At 40.4% G+C, this 23,736-nt stretch overlaps 3 protein-coding genes across 5 annotated transcripts; all 3 read right to left on the reverse strand.

Moving 5' to 3' along the window:
* Positions 1-10,968: 10,968 nt before the first annotated feature.
* Positions 10,969-12,174, reverse strand: LOC6033303 (anaphase-promoting complex subunit 11). 2 transcript variants are annotated; one of them, XM_001843717.2, is made up of 2 exons: positions 11,977-12,174; positions 10,969-11,627 (listed from the first exon to the last, which is right to left on the reverse strand). In XM_001843717.2, the coding sequence occupies exons 1-2, from the start codon at positions 11,993-11,995 to the stop codon at positions 11,392-11,394; spliced, it is 255 nt and encodes an 84-aa protein (XP_001843769.1). In that variant the 5' UTR covers positions 11,996-12,174; the 3' UTR covers positions 10,969-11,391. The 2 variants fall into 2 exon arrangements, with proteins under 2 accessions (XP_001843769.1, XP_038108509.1); XM_038252581.1 differs by lacking the exon at positions 11,977-12,174 and adding an exon at positions 11,702-11,858.
* Positions 12,175-16,076: 3,902 nt separating this feature from the next.
* LOC6033305 (zinc finger protein 729) lies at positions 16,077-19,512 on the reverse strand. 2 transcript variants are annotated; one of them, XM_038255825.1, is made up of 3 exons: positions 19,326-19,512; positions 18,100-19,260; positions 16,077-18,037 (listed from the first exon to the last, which is right to left on the reverse strand). In XM_038255825.1, the coding sequence occupies exons 1-3, from the start codon at positions 19,389-19,391 to the stop codon at positions 16,118-16,120; spliced, it is 3,147 nt and encodes a 1,048-aa protein (XP_038111753.1). In that variant the 5' UTR covers positions 19,392-19,512; the 3' UTR covers positions 16,077-16,117. The 2 variants fall into 2 exon arrangements, with proteins under 2 accessions (XP_038111753.1, XP_001843771.2); XM_001843719.2 differs by having other exon boundaries at positions 16,077-18,034; positions 19,326-19,511.
* A 346-nt stretch (positions 19,513-19,858) lies between these two features.
* On the reverse strand, positions 19,859-21,512 carry LOC6033306 (zinc finger protein 501). Its single transcript, XM_038251063.1, has 4 exons — positions 21,459-21,512; positions 21,268-21,381; positions 20,698-21,202; positions 19,859-20,593 (listed from the first exon to the last, which is right to left on the reverse strand). Exons 1-4 carry the CDS (start codon positions 21,510-21,512, stop codon positions 19,893-19,895), a joined length of 1,374 nt encoding a protein of 457 aa, XP_038106991.1. The 3' UTR covers positions 19,859-19,892.
* Positions 21,513-23,736: the final 2,224 nt, after the last annotated feature.

Below are 23,736 nucleotides of genomic sequence, written 5' to 3' on the forward strand. Positions count from 1 at the left end.
ATTTTATGAAAAGTTGGCCCGAAAAATCAGGGGGCAAAAAAAATGTGTTCAAAGAACTTCAAAATCAATGGTTAATTGAAGTTCAATCAGCTGAAATCAGTTTAAAATGCATTCCCCTACGTTTAGAACACTTTTTAGCATGTTTGGGTTAGCCTATTTTTTTTATTTTTGAAAGTTTTCGATATTTATTATGGCAGAAAAAATCGCAATTTATTTTTGTTTTCGTCCCCCTTCAAAGTTGGCCCGAAAAATCAGGGGGCAAAAAAAATATTTTTACAATAAACTTCAAATTTTCAATGAAAATTCAAGTGCAACCAGCTGAAATCAAATTAAAATACATTCTTCTGCGTTTTAAATCATTTTTAGCATGTTTGGATTTATTAAAAAATCTTAAGATTTTTTGAAAATTTTCGATGCAAAATCTTTTTTTTCGATACAATTTTTGTTTTTGTCAGATCTTAGATTTTTTGAAAACTAATGATTGCAAAACAACTGAACAAGTGTAAAATGCATTTTAAAACACATTTTTCATTTAAATGTGTAGACTGTGGCTTGTTATTTAAAGTTTTATATTTTTTTATTTTTTTGACCTCGGCCAGGGCCGATGGACAAAAACTTTTTTAAATATTTGCATCGGCCTTATTTGAAATTTGTTTTTTTTTTTAATTTTGCATTAGGGGGTATTTCAAGATGTTTAATGTATCACATTCAAAAATAGAGAATATACAAAGAATCAAAATTATTCTTATTTATGTTGAAAACTTATATATGCTAACCTAATAAATAGTAATCTCTCCTTTCAGTGAATCATCATCTGATCTGATCTTCCCACTGACCCAATTCCCCAATATCAAATTACTTCCTTTTTTATCTTCCCACCGAAGGCCCACACACAAATATGCTAATAAACCAGTGTTAAAATTTGTCGCTATCCCATTTCTCAAAAAAAAGTCAAGCTCGCCGCCAAATTTCGAACCGATTTCATCATTCTTCAAAGCCACCTCACTTTCCTCTTCCAAACAAAAAAAAACAAGTTTGCAACATTCACTGAATGTTGATTGCTTTGCCAAAATGTGTGTAAACAAACAATCTGCCCCGCTCCGTTTTCCCCCCAATCCCTAAAAATCAACTGCAAGAAGCAGGCTAATTTGTGGTGTAATATCCGTCACCCACGCACCGGCTCCCAACTCCCCAAAACGCAGTCGCCCAGACAAATGTGGAGAAAAGTTTTGAGAAGATAAACGGTGAAGCAAGCAGCACCACCTATCGGGCGGAAGGGAGGGAGGCACACCACGAGATGGCCATAAATTATTTATTTTTGGACTGTCTCGAATCGAACGAAAGTGAAATCCGAAAGGAAGTTGGGCCCGAGCAAGATAAAGTTGTAATGTGTTACTAAATTTGATCTACCATATAAAAAAGGGTGGATTTTGTTTAATTTTTTTTTAAAGGTCCAATAAACCAAAGTTTAAGTTTTTCCTTTTTGGCTGTTTTTTAATACCCCTGACTCAAGGCGGTTTCAAAAACACCCAAAAACAAAAACTGAAAATTTGGTTTATTGAACCTTTTCAAAAAAAAACTCCAGAATTGTCAATCCTTACTAGCCATCTAGTTGTCAACGTGCGGACTACATGTAGCGGATAGTAGTGTTCGTTCAGTTTCAAGCAACTGTCAAACGTGATTGAAAGAGCTGTGGTGAATTCACAGTTGCCGTGGTGAGTTTTATTCAAATTGACCGTTAAATTCCCGAAGCAAAATTTTCTTATTGGAATTTGATTTTCAAACTTCAAAGCCAACACTTTGCGCTTCATTCCTTCTCGGGACGTAAACTCAAAATCCGGTAAACCACCTTCGCCTCACATATCGTGGCGACATGCCGGCCACGAACTAGCAGCAGCATACACTCTTGTTTGTGCTTGATGCAGTCCAAAAAGTGGGTGGTAGCAAAAAAAAAAGTAAGGAGAAGGGGAGGAACCATTCGTTAAACGGGTCTTTTATTGGTGTTTTGATATTCGGTTGACCCGCCGGCCCGGTGAAATCAGTGCGTTGAAAAATAAAAATAAATATACCGAATGCATTTGGCAGTGTGATTACGACCGGAGGGTTCATAAATTACAATTACTAATTCGTTGTGTTGTGTTGGCAACAGAGCGAACAGCACGTCACGTGTCTGTTTGGTGACTCGGAGTCGCTACAGCACAATCTGCCAAAATCGGAGGTCGTTCGACTAAATAGGTGTGCAATTTATGTGGTTTCTGTTTTGGTTTGTAAAAAAATGCGCAGAATTATGAAATTTTTGTGATTTATGATTTTTAAATTTGCACATTTGCAGCGTTACAACAGGTGACGTCAAACAACGATTGTGCAATGCATCCTTGTAAATTTGTCAATGGAGGTATCGCTTGTTGGATGGATGTTGTACAAATATAATAATATAAAACAATATAGAACCAAGAGTAATCTTGAATGGACTGAAATCACATATGTTTTATATTTTTCTCAAAATTGTTTCAGTGGGAAAATTTACAAATAATTCATTTTTAACACTGAAAATCGACTCAATAGTTTCCGACATATTGCATGTTGAAAATGAGGGCTAATTGAGTAAATCTTAGCAAAAGTCATTGTTCAAAAAAATAAGTTTAAAAAGAGCAGTTCGCTTAACATTTTTTTAACGGGAATGGGAAATGTACTGCAAAAAAAATCGCAGATTTTCACCTTAAGGCCTACAACTTGAAAACGGAGCACCTTATTTTTTTTTTTTGCGGATCGAGGTGGGATAGCCAGGATCAAATCAGTCCAAGTCCGGTTGTGTAAAGGAACGGTAATGGTCGTGTCAATCACATGCGGATCGCTCGCACTCCATGGGAGCGGGGATTGAGGACATGATTGGGTAGGTTAAAATGAGATTGTGTTTGTGAGAGTATGTAATCGTGTAATGATGTAAATATGCTAAATCGAAACTTCGTGCTCAATCGCCGCCCCCAATGTTCATTAAAAACCCCATTCGCACAAGCTTCCCAAAATCAGTGCTGTAGGTTTGAACTGTCGAGACTGTTAAAACCTACAGAACTGGCCCCAAGGAACTCGAGCAAACGGGGTACACTATCCACACACCAACGGACTTTTACTACGTGACACTTAACTGTTCCAACAAAAGCAAAATCCCCTGCTCCTGCTCCCCTGCTCTTTCCGTATTGGTAAAGTGCATTACAAGCCCTCCGACCGTCCCATGCTTTCCATGGGTTCAAGGTCCCAACCGTGCGGAGGGAACTTGAAAACGGAGCACCTTATTACAAAAAAAAATGATGACAAATTTGATTTTGCATCTTAAATGATTTTTGAAACTCCAAACACTTTCTTTTTAAAGATCCAAATTTAAATCATCGAACAAAAATTCCTAAAGGCGAGCAAATGTTTCAAGCATTTTTCCAATTTTAGTAAAAATTTAAATATATTAATTTAACATTTAGAAGGAAAAAAATACTCACAAAGCATTTTGATCAAACAAACTAAAAAAAACTTTTAACATGTTTTTAAAAGCAAAAAGATTAAAAAATAACTTAAAACAATTCATACAATTCCAAGGAATAGTTTTAGATGTGTCTTACCTTAATTATTTATTTTATTCCAAAGCACGTTTTAACAGTCTTATTTCTCAAAAAAAAATCAGAGTGTCTTGAAATTCGCGTAGAATAATGTTAATATCAAGTTTCCCTTGAAATTTTGGTGGATATTTATACAAATTATACAAATCAAAAAATCATTTATTATTTTTTCATTATTTCTAGAGTAATAGATTCACTATATGCACCATACTCATGAATAATTTCCTTTGTGGTTCTTAAATTCATAAACACAATTCACGATTTCGTTAATTGATTTTCTCTGTGCAACTACTTGATTCATCGAGAAATGTTGTCTAGTCATGGAAAAAAATGATCAGAAATGGTTTTTAGGCACGTTTTTAACGTTGTACATAAAAAATACATTTGGCTTTAGGACCCTTTTAATATGAAAGAAAATCATGTTATGAATTCATACTTTGAGTCCAATTTGTAAATTCTTGAATTTTTTTTTTTTTAGTTTTTACGATTTTATATTTTTTCACATTAAAAAAAATGTTTTTTCGGTGCTTCTCATTTTACATACATTGAATTATTTTTTTGTATAGTACAAAAATAAAAGCGACCAGCCCTACTGCGTTGTGTTTACCGTAGAGAGGATTCTGAGAACAAATCAAAATTTAAAAAAAATTCAAAAACAAATCGAAAAAAAAGGTATAGCATAGCATAGCATTGGTGTCTACCCGTAGTTGCTACTCTGTTATTGACCAGGACCTCCAAGAATTGCTCCGTGGACCACAGATGAAGAGTAGGAACCAATCATCACCACTTCGCAACTTTCAAATGTCCCTATCATGCTAGCCAATCACAGCGCCGGCCACGACCAGTGGTAAGACACGGGGAAGTGGATAGGAATTTTAGTCCGATACTTGAGTGATGAAGACCGCTAAATCGGCTGCGTCTTCGACAAAGTATCACGTGAGGTTTGAGGGTGTTAGTAAGACGGGTGTGAAGCCAGGATTCACCGTGGTAAGTGATGCGGCCGTCAAATCTATTTATAGTCCTTAATTCTTCGTATGTTCTTAGATTTGTTTTTTTTTTTTAAAGCTTTCCAATTCGGTTCACCAAGCTTTTTATGGTGAATTCTGGTCGAGTTGAAAGTTCAATATTCACCTAACGAGTATGCAGCCGAGTAAATTCTTGAATTTAACTTTGCATTCAATATTGCATTGTCTGTTCTATGGTTCTCAGATTCCCATCAATTTTCTTGGATTCTTGTAGCATTCTTAATCCTTCAAGTCAACTAAACCTCGATGATCTGGTAGTTAGCATTTTTGTCTGCTGACCCAAAGGACGGGGGATCGAACCCCGCCGGGAGCTAATGAATTTTTCGTTCATATTCAGTGTTCAGAATTCCTTCTTTCCATAATTTCTCGATAGGAGCAGGTGAGAATCGAACCCAGAACCTTCCGCTTACAAAGCGAACAGCGTAACCATTCAGCCACGCCTACCCCTAAAACAAATCGAAAAAAAAGGTTCCAATAAATAAAAATAATTTTATTTTTTGTGTTGCTATTTTTGAAATCACATTTCAGTTAAGGGAGGTAAAAAACTGTCAAAAATCAAAAAAAAATTTTTTTTTGTATTCTGTTTTTATCAAAAAAAAAACTTAGGAAATGAATTTTTATCAAACAAATTTTATCCATACTTTAAAAATCTCGGGAATCCAATCCTCGGGTTTGCTTGTACCCAAAGAATTTAGCTTATTTATTTTTTTAAATATTTAGTACTGCAAAAAAATACTGCTAAACTCAAGTTGGACTTTTTCAAATTTAGTCAAATATTGAAGAACTGTAAAAAAAAGCTTTTAATAATATAGAGCAGTTCCAACCCAAAACAGTATTTTTGTAGGTACTTTTTTCTCGACCCTCTCCGATTTCAATGAAACTTTGTAGACATGTTATCCTACGCTTATATAAGCCATTTGTGTGGTCAAAGAAAAGCTTATGGGAAATTGGACGAGCTTTCCGGTAAAATATTTTTGAGACTGAAAAACCAAGTCTGTCACATAGAAAATGGCAAAAATCATCAAAAAACTTATTTTTTCAACATTTTTATTTTTAAAAACGCTGTAACTTTACAAGGAATGGACTTAGGACAATGATCAACATGGAGACTTTTATGTAAAATTGTCTGGAGAATCGTTTTTGAACATTTTTATGTTTAGAGCACTTTTGAAAAAAACAGTTTCAGTAAATGAATTTTGTATTTTTTAGGTGAGTTGCTCCATCCTGCATTTTTCGTGAGTATTTTTGTAACATCTTAAACTATTTTCACAAAAAAATTAAACGAAAAAAAAATCGTGGGCTCACCTTCAAATTTGACTTTTAAACTTAAAAATCAAAAAATCTCATAAAAGTGGAATGTTTTTTCCTTTCAGTGTATTTTTTTTCGGAAAGCCCGTCAAATTTCCTACAAGTTTGTCTTTGACCACTTTTTGATACGATGCAACGGCTTCGAGATACCGCAATATTTAAATTACGAAATACCAAAATATATAAAACACTTACGCCCTTTTCAAATGTCATTATCGAGTGAAACTGGCTTCTTACAATAAAAAATGGCTTATATAAGGGTAGGATAAAATGTCTACAAAGATTCATTGAAATCGGAGAGGGTCGGGTACAATTGCTCTATAAAAAATTTCATTTTTGTATATTCATTTAATCTGAGCAGTACTTATTATAACCGAATACGTTGCCGAAGACATCAAATCGATAAGAAAATTCCTTACACGAATATTAGCATCCCCTTTTTGTATGAGCAGCCCGCAAATTCGTATGGCGACTCTTATGGAAAAAATAATGAAGCAAAATGCTTTCTTTAGACATCATCAAAGCAATTATGCTAAATCTCTAAAAAAAAAAGGAATTACCAAACTGAGCAAAAAACGCACATTAGTTCCATGCAGTTTGATCGTTCGAGTTGCACGCAACTCCGGAAGTCTGCTGTGTCCAGCAGGAGCCCTCGGCGTGTGGGTGGCTTGGACAACCGCTGTCGATGTCCTAAGATCGTCTGATAGTCTGATCACCTAGGCTACCCTCCACTGCAGACTATTTGCGCACGCGCCTTTGCGCCCCTATCGTGTGTAAATGAGGGTAATTTAAGCCGTTTAAAACACTAATCCAATACAGATCGGTAATAAATCGGCTGTCTCGCGGGAAGCGTGCGCCCGACTTGCGTAGACATGGCTGTGGCTTTGCGGCCAACAGAAATCCAATATCAGCAGCTCAACACGCTCTCTGTCTTGACGTTTTATGCTGGGGACAACCGCACAGTGGAGTTGTAGATTTTGTTTTAATCGAAATAGTTGAAAGATGATTTCGTACGACTTATACCCGAAAACCAAAACCATGTTCAGGGAGCACAAATCTATCATACCTTAACGAAAATGGAGCACTTCAAAAATGTCTTTAATTAAAAACTTGACTTATTTTTTTGAAATTTGTCCAAGAAGATAAAAAAAGCATCACTCTAATTACCTCCCAGTGCAATGTCGTGAAAGTTTTCGTGGTTTGCGCAAAGTACGGTAATTGAGCCCTGCACTGCATCAGCATCAGTATAATGCTGCAGCAGAGTGCCCTGGTGATAAATGGCCACTGCATCTCTGGCTCCCGCTCTCCCTCGCCCGTGGAACCCCCGGGTGGTGACGCGCAGTTCTACCTCCGGGAAACCCAACGAAAACGGACGCACTTTCTACCCCAAGATAAGGGGAATAGGATCACTTTGCGGTCGCCGTAGTCGTCGTCGTCAAGGCTGTCATAATTTAATTATTTTCCAATCATTTGCCAATTGGCGGCCGCTCTCTTTTGAGTAGGGGATTTCTTCGGCGCACCCAGAGGAGGTCCTTCCCGGGGAGTGATAAATAAGGAGGAAAATCTAATTTCCCTATTTTTATGTAACGACAGCTTCAAAGGAACAACATGCGTCATCGCCTGGCGATCGCTTCCCCACTACAATAAAAAATCGTAAAAATAGTTGCACAAGTGCCCCGAGATTATATTTTTAGTGACCTCAGCTGGTGGGAGGGAAGCCAGAGAAAGCGCTTATGATGTAACTGTTTGGGGTGTCGTTCTCGCGTAATGTGAGAACATTGCGGCTTAAATAATTGTTTTGAACGGCGCCTTAGCGAAGATCCTTTGCCACAATTGTGCAATGTGCAATTGAGTCAAATTTTCACATTTGACACATCCCTCACTATTTACTTCACTTTCTCTTGACAGCAGCTGAACACCGCGTCAAGTTCTACTTAATATTCCTGCACAACAATTATTTTCAGATTCAAATTGATTGGATCGCAGTAGTCGGTGTGAACGAAAAACAAAATATTTTGCTGCGACGCGTTTTATTTTAATGTTCATTCTCGGAAGGAGTTTTTTTTATGAAAATTGTCTTTGCGATATTTTCGTGATCGTGTCGTTAAGGCCGTTCATGATGACCTTGAAAAGTTTTGAAGAAGATATGTGTTTTCGTGAGTCCGATGGCGATGGTGTTGACTTCTAGTGGAGATCCTGGCGTAGGTAGAAGATTGACAGCAACGGAACAAGCTTGCAGTTGTGCAGCAGAAACCCAGTGAGAAAGTTTCATTTTTCTTATTAATTTTTTTGTTATATTTGTCATATAATTTTATGTTATATTTGTCATATTTTTCAAGGAAACGACTTTTTGTATTATTTTGCCAATGTTACGGTTTCCATTAATATGTTGACTCTTTTCGAATTCGCACTACTTTTGTTAATGGCCTATCTACAATCACTTAGCTTAGAATAATTAGGTAAAAAAAAATTGATAAGTTACTTAGATGAGAACGCAACTTATGGCCTATGGCCTTAATCCGGCTGAAACTTTTTTGGTGCCTTCGGTATGCCCAAAGAGGCCATTTTGCATCATTAGTTTGTCCATATAATTTTCCATACAAATTTGGCAGCTGGCAAAAAAAGTTATTAGCATTTAGCATTAGCATTAGCATTTTAGGACGCCCTATCCACGGATGGCTCCACAACGCTTATCCCTCTGTTTGGTCTGGTTGTGTTAGACCCTCATCCGGAACAATAATCCAACACGGGAGATACCATGTCTTCATCTTTTGATGAGTGTGTAATACAGCCCAGGGCATAAGGGGGTCCTTGCCGGGTCTAAGCTATCCTTTGGGGAGCGGAAGGAATGTTAGTAAACACCTATCTAAAGTGCGCAAGGATCCCTACGACACCTTAGGGCTTTTTGTGCGATAACGAAAAAGGTTGATGAATACATTTTGTTGTTCTGTAGATGGTGTACGAGACTGGTCCGGATGATCTGCCGTATCTTCAAATGAGTGCCGGGGTTTAGAGTTGTTGTTGGTGAACTTTATTCGCTTTCAGAAGATTCGGGTTGGTTGTGTATCCCTTGAATCGACTTGTCTAACTGCTCCTTATTTTCTGCCAGCTCATACCATTCGTCCATGGATAAGTCTTCCAATCTCCACATGCTTTCCGCAATGGAGTCCCACCACGTGAAAGAAGGTCTTCCTCTCTTTTTGTACGGTAGTCTGTACTCTGCAGCCAATTTGAGCAGGTGATTGTCTGGTCTCCTCACGACGTGGCCCCAGTATCTCAATTGCAGCATCCTTATCCATTTAGTAATTGATCTGGGGGTGACCTCTGAATCTGCTTCATCCAGTGGCTGGCAAAAACTCCTGATTTGACCGAAGATCTGACGCTGATATCTGCGTAAGGAACTCCTAGACCGCTTCGTGAGGACCATTGCCTGTGTCCCATAGACTAGAGCTGGTGCAATAACAGTCGCAAACAGCTGAACTCCAAGTTTGACCGATGGCTTGCGACGTTTTACAAAGTCCAAAATCACCCGAGATGCCTTAACCGCGTCCTTCGACCTTTTCCTTGTTGTTAGCTGCCTATGCAGTCGCTCGGTTAGAGGAACAGCTGGAACTTTCCCGCCATTTTGCTTTCCAATTTCAGTAGCACCGCTTCCATTAGAATATTGAAAATGATGGGGGAAAGGGGGCATCCCTGCTTCAACCCTCTCTTCCGCATCGTCGAAGCCGATCTTTGCCCTTTCCAAGCTATTACCGCTCTTTCCCCTATCAAACAGTTGATCACTCTCCTGATAATTGCTGCCGGTACTCCTTTGCTTTCTAGCACCGCTTTCAGCTCCAGAAGACTTATGCTGTCGAAAGCTTTTTGGATATCTAGTGCCATGACTACAACATCCTCTCCCGCGTTCCATTTTTCTTCCATAACTCTTCTCGCAACGAAGATGTGATCTGTTGTCGACCGAGTATTCAGGAATCCTGCTTGGTGGCTACCAATTCTGGAGCAACATTTGAAAGGGGCGGTACGACATTGCTCTTACGGAATTTTTTGATCGATTTGGTGTCTTCGGCAAAGTTGTAGGTATGGATATGGACTACACTGAAAAAAAATGATACACGGTAAAAAAAATTTGGTGATTTTGAGGGAAACTTTCAAATTTCCCGGGAATTCCCGAAATTCAATGAATGAAATAATGAATGAAACTCAGCATGGTTTTGTTCAATTAAATTTAATATTTAATTCATATATGTATTACTAATCAGGTGATCAGAAATTTTGATATCAAGATTTATTTCTGATAATAATAATAATTTCTGAAGCAACTGGAAATAGATCTTTCTAAATGTACATAAACTATTACATTTTAGGTAAGCTTTTTAAAGAACAATTGGTGTTATTTCATTTTCAAAAAAACATCATATTTTAACCCCTTTACCGCCCATACCTATCGTTAAATATTTCAGATCGGTTTGTGCAAATCATGTTTCTGTGCTGTGAAAAACTTTCAACCGAAGTCAATTATAAACCTGAAAATCATGTGGCATAATAGAACTATAAAAAATTATTGGAAAAAAATACATTGTATTGTTTGTATTGAGGTGTCCAAAACATGCTAAATATTTTTGAAATTTGCTCCATAACAAAAGACCCGGGGGTCGTTAATGTGAATGGTTTGATTTTTTGAGACTTGATTTTTCACAACAATGTTATCTGAAATTTGACGAGCTTTCCGGCAAAAATATTTACGAGACTGACTAATCTAATCTAATCTAACCATAGCGCAGCCATCCTTTCGGAAGCATCCTGGAAATCCTGGGGCGATAAATTCCAACATTCTTTCTTTCTAAACGGCCAGGCTAACTGCGTAAAGTTAACCGCAAAGATGATTCGTTGAATTGGATCGAATTTGAATATGGATGTTCAAACTACAGTAAAGTTCAGAATCTACAGGAATAAAAGTGATTTTTAAAGCATTCAAATGCCAGCGCATATCAAGGCAAAGAACTTTGACCGATTAAAACTTACCAGTTATTGTTTCAGTAGCCTTTGATGAATTACTAAAAAATCAACCACTGTTCAACTCTCGTCTATTTAACACTACACTTTCTACAATTTTGTGCAATTTTTTTCCTCGATATTTTCAAACACACCCCAACACACGAATCCCTCACGACAGCACCACCTTTGGGTTGTTTTAAAACGGGACAACACCTTTAGCACTCGACACTGTGGTACACAAATCCCCGTCACTTCTAGTTAGGCCAAGAAAATTCAAATTGGCCAATCACTCTCTTTCTCGCAACCTGGTTCTGCCCACACTCACAATCACTGGCTTCCTCCACCCCGTTTCGTTCCCCGCTAAGAAGTGTGCAATTCACTGTTCTTTTCCTGTCACTGGCTGTCTTTAACTTGGTCCACCGAAGAAACCCCCCTTTTCCTGCCTGGAATCGTGCCTACTTGTCGTTGAATTTCCACGTCTGGCGGCACATCGGGCACTGCTGGTTGGCCTGCGAGTTGAGCCACTTGACGATGCAGTGCATGTGGAAGCAGTGCGAACAGGCGCCCCAAACTAGCGGACAGTCGTCCCCGGGCAGGGAGCAATCCGGGCAGCAGCCCTCGAACGCCATCCGGCAGATGCCGCAGTTGTCATCGTTGGCGAGCCACTTCCAGACGGCGACTCCCATCCAACCTAAGGGGTGGCCCCGGGAAAGAGGGGAATTATTAGAACTAATTCGCACGGATGGGATAGAAAAAAGGAGCAACCTCTCAGGACCACATTTTGGGGAGCGGCCACACGGGGACAACCCAAAAACGACGACGGAACGCGCACCCCACGGAACGGGGAAAAATCGGTGACAGCCAGAGCAAAAAATCGATACCACAGAATGACAGAGAGTGTCCCTCACCCTCCCGTTCTGCTGACCCTGAGCAGTTTTCCCGACCCCCGAAAACCGTCGCGTTCGTCGTCGTCATTCCTCCTTTCAAAACAAAGCCAAACAAGAGGAAAACGGACCGTCTATTTTTACGGCTCTACTTACTTTTCACCGTGACTTTCATTCTGGGGCCGGATTCCAAACGACGCGACACATTGAACACGGAACACAAGGCGTAATTTCTGGCCGTCTGGCACGATTTTAAACAAGTGCAAAAGTTTAAACTATTTACGCGGAACGAACGAAATCTCCAAACTTTTGTTTTGACGTTTCACCGCGGCGGCGTTGACTGATTTGCGATTTGCGCGATACTGCACAAACACAAACAAAAGCAGCTGTCACCGCGCCCAGTCGGATAGAGGTTGTTTTTTTTTCGAACCCGGAACCGCGGTTTTTGCGTTTGAAACCAGCCCTCTGTCACTGCCGCCATGTTTATGAAACCAAAATATTCGATGACGAACAACAAGAAAACAAAGAAGAAAACCAAGGTGTTTACTGTCAGATTTTGAAAAATAAACAAAGTGCAGAGACGTTTTTTAAATTATGTTCTTTTCACATGTTACACTTGCTACATGTCCAGGACTCTTTAAAGAATGTTAGTTCCGAGTGGATTCCAAGAAATTTTCGATCCCCGGTCCCAGATTTTCCCGGTCGAATCGGATGTTTGCTTTAAATTGGCTACTCCTTCTTCTCCTGCTGCTCATCCCGCCATCCGATTCAAGAGCTCCTTCGACTCCGGCCTCATACACAAACATTATATGTCTGAAAATCTGCCCAAGATAAACAGGACCACTGCGTGACCACTTAAACCAAATTTTGTAATAAATTTACACCAAAATATTATATTTGGTTAACCTCATTCGCGTTCGCCATTTCCTATTTTGAAGAAGACACCAATACTACTTCATCCAAAGCTTTGTTGATGGTGGGCTCTTCACACATACTAATGCACATTCTCTATCCAATGCATTGTTTGTGGTGGGCTCTTCACACATACTAATGCGTGGGCTCTTCGAGGTTTTGGTGACTGTCAAACGTTCTAGACATTTACAGTGGTGCCAGAGGGCTGTTTGAAACGGAATTCGTGTACGACTATAATTAGGGGAAATTCTTGAATGTTTGGCCAGTCAAGCACTCGCTTCTAACTCTATAAAATTTGCTGATTTTCACTATTTTAACAGCTTATTTTGCTAAACAATATATAGAGAAAAGCCTGCTCACTTTCTATTGAGCTATTCATCACTGGATTTGAATTGGGTCCTAAAATGAAGCTTAGATTGCTGATATTATTGTTTACAGCGATAAAGCTTATTTTTCTGAGTAAAATGACCCTTTGTACGACCAAAAGGAGTTTAAAATGGATTTTTAAATCAATTTGGAAAAATTAACCTCGCGGTCCTTCTTGACAGAAAAGTTCCTACATGACAACTCGTTCCAAGGGGCCATAGTTGATCCATCGAAAAAATGTCAATATATTTTTTTTTTTGCATTAAAACGAAAAAAAGTGATCAGAAATGGTTTTTAATCTTAATTTTTACAGTTGTACATTAAAATTTTTCGTAGGGCTTTAGTACCCAATAGAGTTATCTACGTGCGCATGTATTGCGTGTACGTACACGAAAAAAAGTGAGGTTAAATTTTGTACCGGCCAGCAAAACAAATGGTGTGCTAGTGTGTGTGAGATCGGGCTTAGATAGCTCTATTGTAAACACTTTATATGAGCTATATCATAGACTAAATATATATATAGATACGCCACTCCGCTGTTGGGGCTAGCTACCGCCACGCCAAAATTACACCTGGTGGCAATTCACAGGTACTAACCTACCCTTTGGGAACGATTGAAAAAAATCCTCCCCAGTTTCAGTTCAATGCTCAGCGGGTATATCCAAGCAACTCTCGACTAGCAACTGCTGTTTCCAAGAAATGCCAAACAAAGACGTACCGTGCATTTTGCGTTCTCTTTGCTTCGCGAATGTTTTAGAAATTTGCTTGCTGCGCCGTTTTCTGCCGCATCGAGCAACTGGCCTAGTTCCATCGAATGTTGGTGGTGCAGATTATGTCAGCGTTAGAATTTTCCGGTCAATAGAACGGAAGTTTTGTGCTCTTCAAAAAGGCAGGTGAGGAAAAAAGTTATAATAAACATAATCCTTTATCAAAAAGCTTGTTTTGAGTTTCTCAGCTACGTGAATTTCCGGAAAACACAATGATGGTGAAGCGGTGCGACTTTGAACCCGAAGCTATAATCAGAAGCCTGGATGGCAGTCGATGCTGTCATACTTCCGGACAAATTTAACACTGCGACCGGAAACGTCCATCATCTTTTGCCTCTGATCTCGTTAAATTACGCACCTTGACATCATTCCCCGAACCGATAGCAAAGCGGCTTATTGTTCCTGTATTGCTGCGCAATAAATTATAATTTTTATTTTATTATATATATTTATATAAATATAAAATTCTTGGGAATAAAACATCTTATTTTTTTATGGATCTTGTTTTTTTTCACGGTACATATCTTGAAGGGGGGAACGGGGCTGGTCTGTTACAGTTTGTGGGGCGTGACAGAGGGGGTGGTAACCGCTGATGAGGCCCTTTTCAACCATGCTATCGCCATTTTCGCTGTTAAATCTGGTGATTCATATCGAGTAACAAGATTTCAACGATCCAAATCCCATTGATTGGCACAACCAGTTGCTGCTTACCGACTATGGTACTACATTAGCTGACGGTACTGCGTTTGTTTTCAAACTGAAAAGATAAAAAAATAACTAAGTTGTTCAAATCAAAACAGAGAACGGTTCTGCTGTTGTTCTTACCATTGGCGGACCATCGGTTCCGGGAAGTGTCGAAATTTAACAAACAAAGGCCAGCACCACCGTGGTTATCATGGAAACAGCTTGACGAACCAAAAAGCAAAACAAAATAAGTGACACTTGTTGATGCAATGAAACTTTTGGTTGAAAAGTTCAAGAGTGCTACGATTTCTTTTAGCAATTTAGTACCTGTAATTTGACTGTGGTGGCGCGCAGAGCGCTAAAGGGGTGTCGCCAACTGGGTATATGGAGCAAATTCCCAGTGGGACATCTACTTGATTAATAATCTATGGCTATATAAACGTCAAAGTGCTGATATGGGAACATTAGAAGCAAGGCTGTATATCAGGTAGAAAGCCATGCATTAGAAGCACGATTGAATTAGATGCAGTTCCCCTCTAGATATTCAATTTCCAGTGCACAGTGGTCCAGATTGCAAAATTAAGTGGAAAATGGATTTTCCGAAAAATGGTGAAGTTTTGGAGCTTTTGGTGTTTGCCCGCTGAATCGTAATCGGCCCTCAGAATTAAGCCAAAGTGTCATAAAAATCGATTTTTGGTCATATTTTGTGTTTTTATGATAATTTTACATAGAGATAGGGCCGATTGAGATTCAGCGGGCAAAATAAGATGGTAAACAAATAGTTGGACAACAAAGTTCAAAAGTTACTTTTGAATTTCGTTAGGGTGTGTAGAGTCGCAACCGGAACTCCTTGAGACACGACGTTCCGGACGCAGCACCATCGCTGCCGATCATTAACCTCCCAACCACCCACTGACCTCATGTCTGCTTCCGTCGTGTCCTGCTCCGGATTCCGCCAACCGGTTCCAGCACAATTCAATCACACTCACACTTCCGCGCCAAACGTTCACTCTCAACCGTCCACAGCGTAAACATAAACACGCGCCTCTTTTCATGCGCTGTCAAAACCAAGTACACGCTTCAGTAAGGAATCGTCTGTTTCGGGTTATTATTACCCGGTCAATATATTTATATTGTTTTCATTATTTTGAAGGACGAAAACCCTACAAGGTGGTCTAATACACTTTTCCCTTTAAAATTATACATTTTAAAATAAAGATATCTCAAATTTAAAGAAAAATACCCCTGGGGATTTTTCAGCGTTTGTAGTGCTAGATCTCCGCCTTTTCGAGATATTTGAGTTTTAAATTTGCATCTTTTTTACCATAAAATAGCTGTAACTTTTGACCCATAAGTCTAAATTGAATTGTCAAAAAATAAAAATGTTCGATTTTTAAAGCTCTAAGAGTGCCTCGAACATCACTTTTCTGTATCTAAAGAAGAAATTTTCTAATCGATTTGGTGTTTTCGGCAGTTTTGTTGTTGTAAGTTTTGATTTGGACTTTTCAAAAGAAAGAATACACAAAAGAATGCTCCAAATAAACTTTTATTTAACACTTCCCAAAGTCTCACGAATCATTCACTTCAGCGAACCGGTTATGATTATGTTCCCGCTGTTCGTGCTGCAGAATTGTCTTCCGTGAAATAGTCCCATAATCGCAGAACTTGCACTTGTACTTGTAATTCTTTGTGTGACTTTGCACGTGCTTGTTCAAATCGCCCCTCGTACTGAAGGTTTTGCCACAGGACGGAAAGGAACATTTGAACGGTCGATCGTTGTTGTGTATTTTCATGTGATGTTTTAGGCTTGTTTTTCCTTTGATTTTTTTCCCACAAATTGTGCAAGCGATCAGTCGATCGTTTGGATTCGAGTGAATGAATTGTACGTGCGATTGCAGCAAATGTAAAGTTTTAAACGTTTTACCACAATGCTCACAACAGTACTCGCGATCCATGTGAAGCTGCTGGTGGTGTTTCAAGTTTCGTTGGTTTTTGAACAGCTTATTGCAGATCTTGCACTCAACGTAGGCATCTTTTGGTTTGTGCATGTGTTTCTTGTGTAGGTTGAGTTCCCGGTCGTTGTAGAACCCTCTAGGACATTGCTCACACTTGACGTTGTGGTATTCCGGATGAGCGGAGTAGTGGTGTTCCAGATCTGTTTTTGTGACATAAGCTTTATCACACAAGTTGCACTTGAAGGGATGTTTCCTCTCGCGAACAACTCCCTTGAGACAAAGATGCTCCGCCATTTCTTTTTCGGCGATGAATTTGATTCGACACGACGGGCATTGAACGAACTTCGACTCATCGATGCTTATTCCGTGCTTAAACTTCATATGGTAGACCAGAACACCAAAATTTGTGACTTGCTTTTCACAGACCTTGCAGGTGTGCAGAAAGGCTAACCTATCCTTTGACGGGGCTTCTCCAACGCCGTGAACCTTGGCTTTGTGAATCGTGAGATTAGTCTGAAGATGGTATGATTTATCGCACTGATCACAAGGGAAGTTTCGTGGAAACGTAGTCTTTGGAACTGGTCTGTTTGCCACCGGTGTTTCCGTGCTTCCGTGTACCTTGACCCGATGCAGTGCTAGCCGGTATCGGTAGGCAAACGTTTGTCCACATTGTTCGCATTCCGTCCTCGGAAACGGATTTTTGTACTTGGATTTGAAGGGGCGAATCTTCTTCACCGTATGTTCGTGCGCGTTCTTCTTGTGCTTGTTCAGCTCCCTTTCGTTGTAGAATCCGTTCGAACAGTGGTCACATTTGAAGTTCTGATATTCTGGATGCACGGAATAGTGCGCTTCCAATTGAAGGAGGAAAGTGTACTTTTTACGGCACAGATCACACTTGAAGGAACGCTCCCTTGGTTTCCCTTCGCAAACACCACTCCTAGTGCACACGTGCTTGTCCAAGTCTTCCTGATTAAGAAACTTTGCAGGACACGACGGACATTTAACGAACTGTGATTCGTCGACACCTTCTGCGTGGAAAACCTTCAAATGTTTGACCAGACTTGACCAGGATTTCAACTTCTTTCCGCAGTGCTTACAGGGTCGAGCATAAACACCTTCACCAAGCTCTTCCGTGATGCCGTGCACTTTTTCGTTGTGCGCCTTAAGGTTATGCTCAAGCTGGTACGATTTATCGCACTCTTCACAACGGTACTTTAACGTCCTTTTTGGATTAACCAGCTTGGTGTAATCTAGCTTTTCCAGTTTGATCACGAGGTCGTCGCAGATTTGTGGATCATTCGCTGGTTCAACATCGAGAGTGTCCACTTCATCGCTGGGCGGCTCTTCCGGAATCAAGGGCCCAAGGTCAGCCGCAACGTGCTCAAACGTTTCATCTTCAAAGTCGGCGGCCTCTTCCTCGGTCGAATCACCCTCGAAGTGACCAAATTCGTACTCGCCAAACTCCATGATCTCTTCCTTGATGGCGCCGTCGTTTGCCGCAAGTGTTTGTTCTTCAACATTTTGAATTGGCTGCTGAACAATAAACATTTTTAATTAGAAATCCAAAAGAAATAACTAATAATGACCGATCTTACCAATTTCTCCTCAATGTACACAACGTTTTCTTTAATGTCTTCTGGAATGGTCACGTTCTCAACTGGATCTTCGATCGTTGGTTCTCCGAGTTCAACATCTTCCGCCTTCACCGGATCAGCTTCCTCGTTCTCTGCGTCACACTCATCCTCTTCCGGCAATTCCTCAGGGTCAACATAGTTGATGATCTTACGCCGATGGCGAATCCTCTTCCTCTTGTGTCCCACCGGATGCGTCCGCTTGCGTCCTCGCTTTTCGGGAGCCGGCTCCGTTAGCCCGAAAGCCTCCCAGTGCCGTCTGCGTCCGTGATTCAACAGCGCAATCTTTCCGGCCAACTTCAGCGGACAATGCTCGCACTGGAATCTCTTCAAAACGCGTTCCTTCAGCTTTGGCTCAACCCTGGCCGGTTCCACGACTGCTTCGACCAGCGCTGATGGATCCGCCAAATGGTCCAGTCCAAGAAACCGGTCATGTTTGCTGCGCCTCATGCGAACCTTGCCATCCTCGCCGCCAGATCCGCTCTTTTTCGGACGTCCCCGCCTCTCGCCATGACCGACTTCACACCTCAAACCGCTCGATCGGCAATTTTTCCGATGATTCTCGAGGGCTTGCTCCGTCCGAAGCTGCTTGCCACACAGCGGACAGCATAGTTCCTTGAGGCCGCAGGTGGTCTCGTGTCGGGACAGGTCCTTCAGCCTGGCGTACGACTTCCCGCAGGTCGTGCAAACGTGCTGGCCCGCGCCATGAGTTGCCATGTGCAGATCTAGGTGGGGTTTCCGCGCGAATACCATCGGGCATTCCTTGCACCTAAAGATCGGCCCGCCGACGCCGTGCTGAATGGTCATGTGGATCTTCCGGCCCTCGTCGCTTTTAAAAATCCGTCCGCACGTCGGACAGGGCAGCTTCTTACGCTCATTCTCCGGGACGTGCTGCGTTTTCAGGTGATATTTCAAACCGACTCGAGACTTGAAAACGCCCTCGCAGATCTCGCAGCGGAACGTTTCCCGGTTGGTCGGATCTTCGTGAACGATCGCATGGAATTTGAGGTTTTGCTTGGTCGAGAGAATTTTGTCGCATATTTCGCACTGGAAGGGATGCTTTTTAGCGGGTTTTGGTTCCGTTGGAAGAAAATCTTCCTCGTCCGAGTCCTGCTTGAGGTCGGGCTAGAACAGTTTGTTTTTGTTAGATTTGACAGTCGTTTTTTTTATATATACATATTTTTATATACCTGCTTTTCAGCGTTTTCTGCCCCTTCTTGCACCAGAAATGCTGAGTCAGTGGCGTTTTGTTTCATTTTAAACTAATCTGTTGAAATAGTGTTTGTGATAATATTTTTATTCATGAAATAAATACTTCAAGAAAAATGCTTGCAACGATCTAAGTTTGTTTTGAAAGAGTTATCACACGTTAAACAGATTCTACACAAAAAGAGATGAACAATCAGAAAGGTATACCTACACGTTTACAAAAGTTTGATCTTGAGACTCGTGAGATTTGTTCCAGTATCTCAAACCTGTCAGATGATCCCAGTCGATAAAATATGGATGAAATCTGTCCAAATTCGATTTGGATGTAAAAAAAAGGATCACTGTTTCAGCCAGACGTTCCGATCTTTGGTCTTTGCCTGTTTTACAGAGCCGCATTCGAATGAGCGAATCAAAATTCGCGAATAAGGAGCTGGACTGAAAGTTGAACAACATGCATGTTGCACGTCTTACATCTCAATTTCTTTGTGAATTAGGACAAATTGAAAAACTACAATAGGATAATTAATCGAACTAAACTTTATTAAACGTTAACAGTCCTTCTCACTAGTGAACCGGTCGTGGCCATGCTCCTGCTGCTCGTGCAGCCGAATTCTCCCCCGGGAAATGGTACCGTAGTCGCAGAACTTGCACTTGTACATGTAATCCTTCGTGTGAGTTTGCTCGTGATGTCTTAGGTTTGTACCGTTGGGGAACATTTTCTCACACGGAGGAAAGGAACATTTGAACTTCCGTTCGCGGCCGTGTCTTTCGGTGTGCTTTTTCAAAGCTCTTTTTCCGTTCATTATTTTTCCACAAATAGTGCAGGGAAATGCTTCATCGGTCGAATGCAAGTGTACATCTCTGATGTGCGATTTGAGGCAATTTCGAGTTCTATACTTTTTGCCGCATTGCTCACAGCAGTACTCGCAGTCGCTGTGAACTTCCTGGTGACGTAGCCAATTGCTTCGATATTTGAACGACTTTTTGCAGGTCCCGCACTCGATGTATGCTTCTTTTGCTTTGTGTGTGCTCTTCTTGTGAGTGTTGAGCTCCCTCTGGTTGTAGAAACCCTTCGAACATTGATCACATTTTACGTTGTGGTATTCCGGATGAACGGAGTAGTGGCCCTCCAGATGAATTTTGGCGAGGTACGCCTTATCGCACAGGTCACACTTGAAGGGACGGGCCTTTTCGCGTAAGAGTCCCTTCAAGCAGAAATGCTCGGCCAATTCTTCTTGGGAAGTGAATTTTTACTGCACCGTGGACATGGGACAATCTGCGACTTGTCGACACTTTCTCCGTGAACATGCTTCAAATGGTACACCAGAAAAGTCCATCCTGTGATTTGCTTGCTACAGTGCTTGCAGGTGTGCTTCACGAATGCGTTATCCCTTGGTGGAGTATTCCCAACGCCGTGAACCTTGGACTTGTGAATCGCGAGATTAGTTTCCAGGTAGTACGATTTATCGCACTGATCGCAATGAAAATTTTGCGAGTGCATCCTACTTCGAATTGGCCAGTTTGCCACAGGTGTTTCCGAGCTCCCGTGTTTCCTGATCCGATGCCGAGCTAGCCGGTACTGCTGGACAAACGTTTGCCCGCAATGTTCGCATTGCTGGCTGGAGTACAGCTTTTTCACCAGCGAAGAATAATCTAGTTTTTCCAATCTTATGACGAGTTCCTTGGCAACTAGTGGTGGTTTAACGTCGAGATAGTCAGCATGACCATTGTCAAACTCATCAACGCGATGTTCGCTATCTTTGGAATCATTTTCAGCTGAATTTAATTCATACTCTCCGAACTCGATGATTTCTTGCTTGATATCTTCGTCTCCAAAAAGGTTATCTTGTATCGGCTCCTAAAAGTTACATTTCGATTAGAATCAGCATACAAGCAAGTACAAGTTATTTTTATCGATCTTACGCGTTCTTCCTTAATGGAAATCACTGTATCCTTCTCCGGAACGATCGAGTATCGAGGCTCATCGAGTACGGAACCATCCGGTTTCAAATCTTCAGGTTCTCGCTTGATATTAGTCTAAAAAGTATGTTTGCAATTAGATATCTGATTTTGACTGTTTTCTACAATAATTTCACCGTTGTTCCGGTACATACATGGTGCCCTTCCATTTGTCCCGGGAAGTCCAAGCCAGAGATGTGTACTTTCATTGTATCAAACTTATTACGAATGATACGAAGAATCAACAGGACCAAAAATTCAAGAATTTACAAAAAAATATTCGCATTGAACCGATCCTGACTAACAGGATATCGTTTCCAAATAAAATTACAATTACAATCCGTATCCGGATTCCGTTAGTTCCGGTTGAACAGAATCTGAAACTGAGTGTAAACAAAGCGTACACGTTTATACGAAACAGAAACTATATAGCTAATGTCATTCAATAGCATGCCCCATCAAACACAGACATGCCTGTGCTTCAAAGCTACCTGTTTTTGGGTAGGTAGGACAAAATCATATACGGAAAACGGAATCGACGTAACATCTTATTATGTGGCCCTCTTAAACCTTGCGGTTTCGTCAACGGATCCACAGCAAGGTTGAAAGAAAATCTCCTCTAGCGAATATGATTGATTCCACAGGCGTGTATCGTTCTTTTTGCGACAAGACTCCGCCTCCCGGGTCTCCTAAGCGTGAAGGTATGGCACGGGGAGAGGGCACCGAAAACCTATATTTACACTTAGAATTTATTTGCGTCCGCCTCGGGATTCGAACCGGCGACCTCTGGATTGTGAGTCCAGTGCGCGGTCCGATTGATCCACACAGGCAGACACAAAATCATATACATTTCCATCAAATACTCAAAAATCAAGTGAGTAGTCATGTTATGAGCATTAAATTTATGAGTATACAAGCCTTACCCGACAAACTTCGTCTTGTCATTTTCGTTTCTTGACGTTTTAAGCTTGTTTGCTTATTCAGCCTACTGTGATCAAAATTTGATTTTACGTAACTTTTCCCATACAATCTGCAGATTTTCCGGAATCGGTTCCAGAGTGGCCAAAGTGTCAATCAGTTAGCGTATAAACCTTCCTTGGGCTTATACGAACCCAACGCAACAAAAAGCACCTCGATCCGACGCTCCGTACTGAACTGATTCGCGTTCGAACAAAAACATCGAAATTTTTTATATATATAGAGATGTATTATTAAAATTTAATGAGTTTAATGCTGAAATCTAAATCTAGGCTTAAACTCATATTATCCGCGCACCACCAAGCCGAAGTGCGCATCTCTTCTGTTGCGCGAAAAAATCTGTTGCGCCGTACAAAAATGGAGTGGTTCGTCGCGAGTGTGGGCACTAGCCTGTGGCGCCCGTATTCTGATTTTTGTCTGCCTTCACAATAAAATTTAGTTTAAGACTAAATTCATTTGGAACTCCGATCGTACAGGTCTTCAAGTTTAAAGCGGTTTCCCACGGTTTTCCATATTAACGCTTGAAGCCGATTTTCTTTGCTTTGATTGAGATTTGAACATGATTTTGAGTATATAGGGGAAGGTGGGGCAAGACGAACAATCGCTCGTACGGTCGTAATTTTTACAATTTTGATTATTTCCAGTATGAGTTCCAGTTGTTGCTAGCAATGTAATAAGCTGATTCTATTACCACATAACCGCCAAAACAACGTAAACGCCATGGGGCATAAGATTCAATGAAGTTTTTATCAAAATCTTAGTTTTCTTATATTTTTTTGGAAAGTACAAAATAAGGCTTAGGGTTCGTTTTAAGGCTCATTTTATCAAAATGCTATTTTTCCTAGATCAGTAGTGTCCCTACCAACTTGGACCTATTATTTATTATGATTTATCTTTTGTTTCAGGTGGGGCAAGTGTACCATATGGATTTTTAGTATGAAAAAAAAAACGAATTGCTGTAACAAGATATTTTATTGGGAAAAAAATACATAAATGTACTTAAAAACAGATAAATACATAGTTGTTAAAAATAATGGTCCTTACACTGGTAAACAGCATTACACTTCTTTCAGTTAACTTTTACACACCTGTATGGGATTTTTCAGTTCAAGTATGATTACACACTTTCGTGTAATCATACTTGAACTGAAAAATCTCATACAATTGTGTAAAAGTGAACTGAACAGTGTGTAATGTTGATTATCAGTGTACAAAATATCCAGATTTTTAGGCGAAGATGGCGTTCGAATGGTGAACGCCCGAAGGTCAAAATCACGCAGTGGTACCAACATTACGAAACAAGTGTGACACGGTATGACAGCCTAGTTTCTAATGTTGGTGCAACATAGAAAAAAAAATCATGGTAATATTACATCTGGGAAGGAGTACATCTTTTATGTCAGAAAAAAGGTGTAATTTTACCTCTGGAAATGTGTAACTTTAACAACTTTTCTG

This window comes from Culex quinquefasciatus, chromosome 2 (genome assembly GCF_015732765.1).
Source record: "Culex quinquefasciatus strain JHB chromosome 2, VPISU_Cqui_1.0_pri_paternal, whole genome shotgun sequence".
Taxonomy (NCBI): Eukaryota; Metazoa; Arthropoda; class Insecta; order Diptera; family Culicidae; genus Culex; species Culex quinquefasciatus.

Coding starts and splice junctions, on each gene's coding strand:
- LOC6033306 (XM_038251063.1), bottom strand. CDS start 21,512: ATGAAAGTACACATCTCTGGCTTGGACTTCCCGGGACAAATGGAAGGG. Junction 21,382..21,458: donor GACAAATGGAAGGGCACCAT/GTATGTACCGGA, acceptor CATACTTTTTAG/ACTAATATCAAGCGAGAACC. Junction 21,203..21,267: donor TTTCCATTAAGGAAGAACGC/GTAAGATCGATA, acceptor TGTAACTTTTAG/GAGCCGATACAAGATAACCT.
- LOC6033305 (XM_038255825.1), bottom strand. CDS start 19,391: ATGAAACAAAACGCCACTGACTCAGCATTTCTGGTGCAAGAAGGGGCA. Junction 19,261..19,325: donor CAGAAAACGCTGAAAAGCAG/GTATATAAAAAT, acceptor AAACTGTTCTAG/CCCGACCTCAAGCAGGACTC. Junction 18,038..18,099: donor TGTACATTGAGGAGAAATTG/GTAAGATCGGTC, acceptor TTTATTGTTCAG/CAGCCAATTCAAAATGTTGA.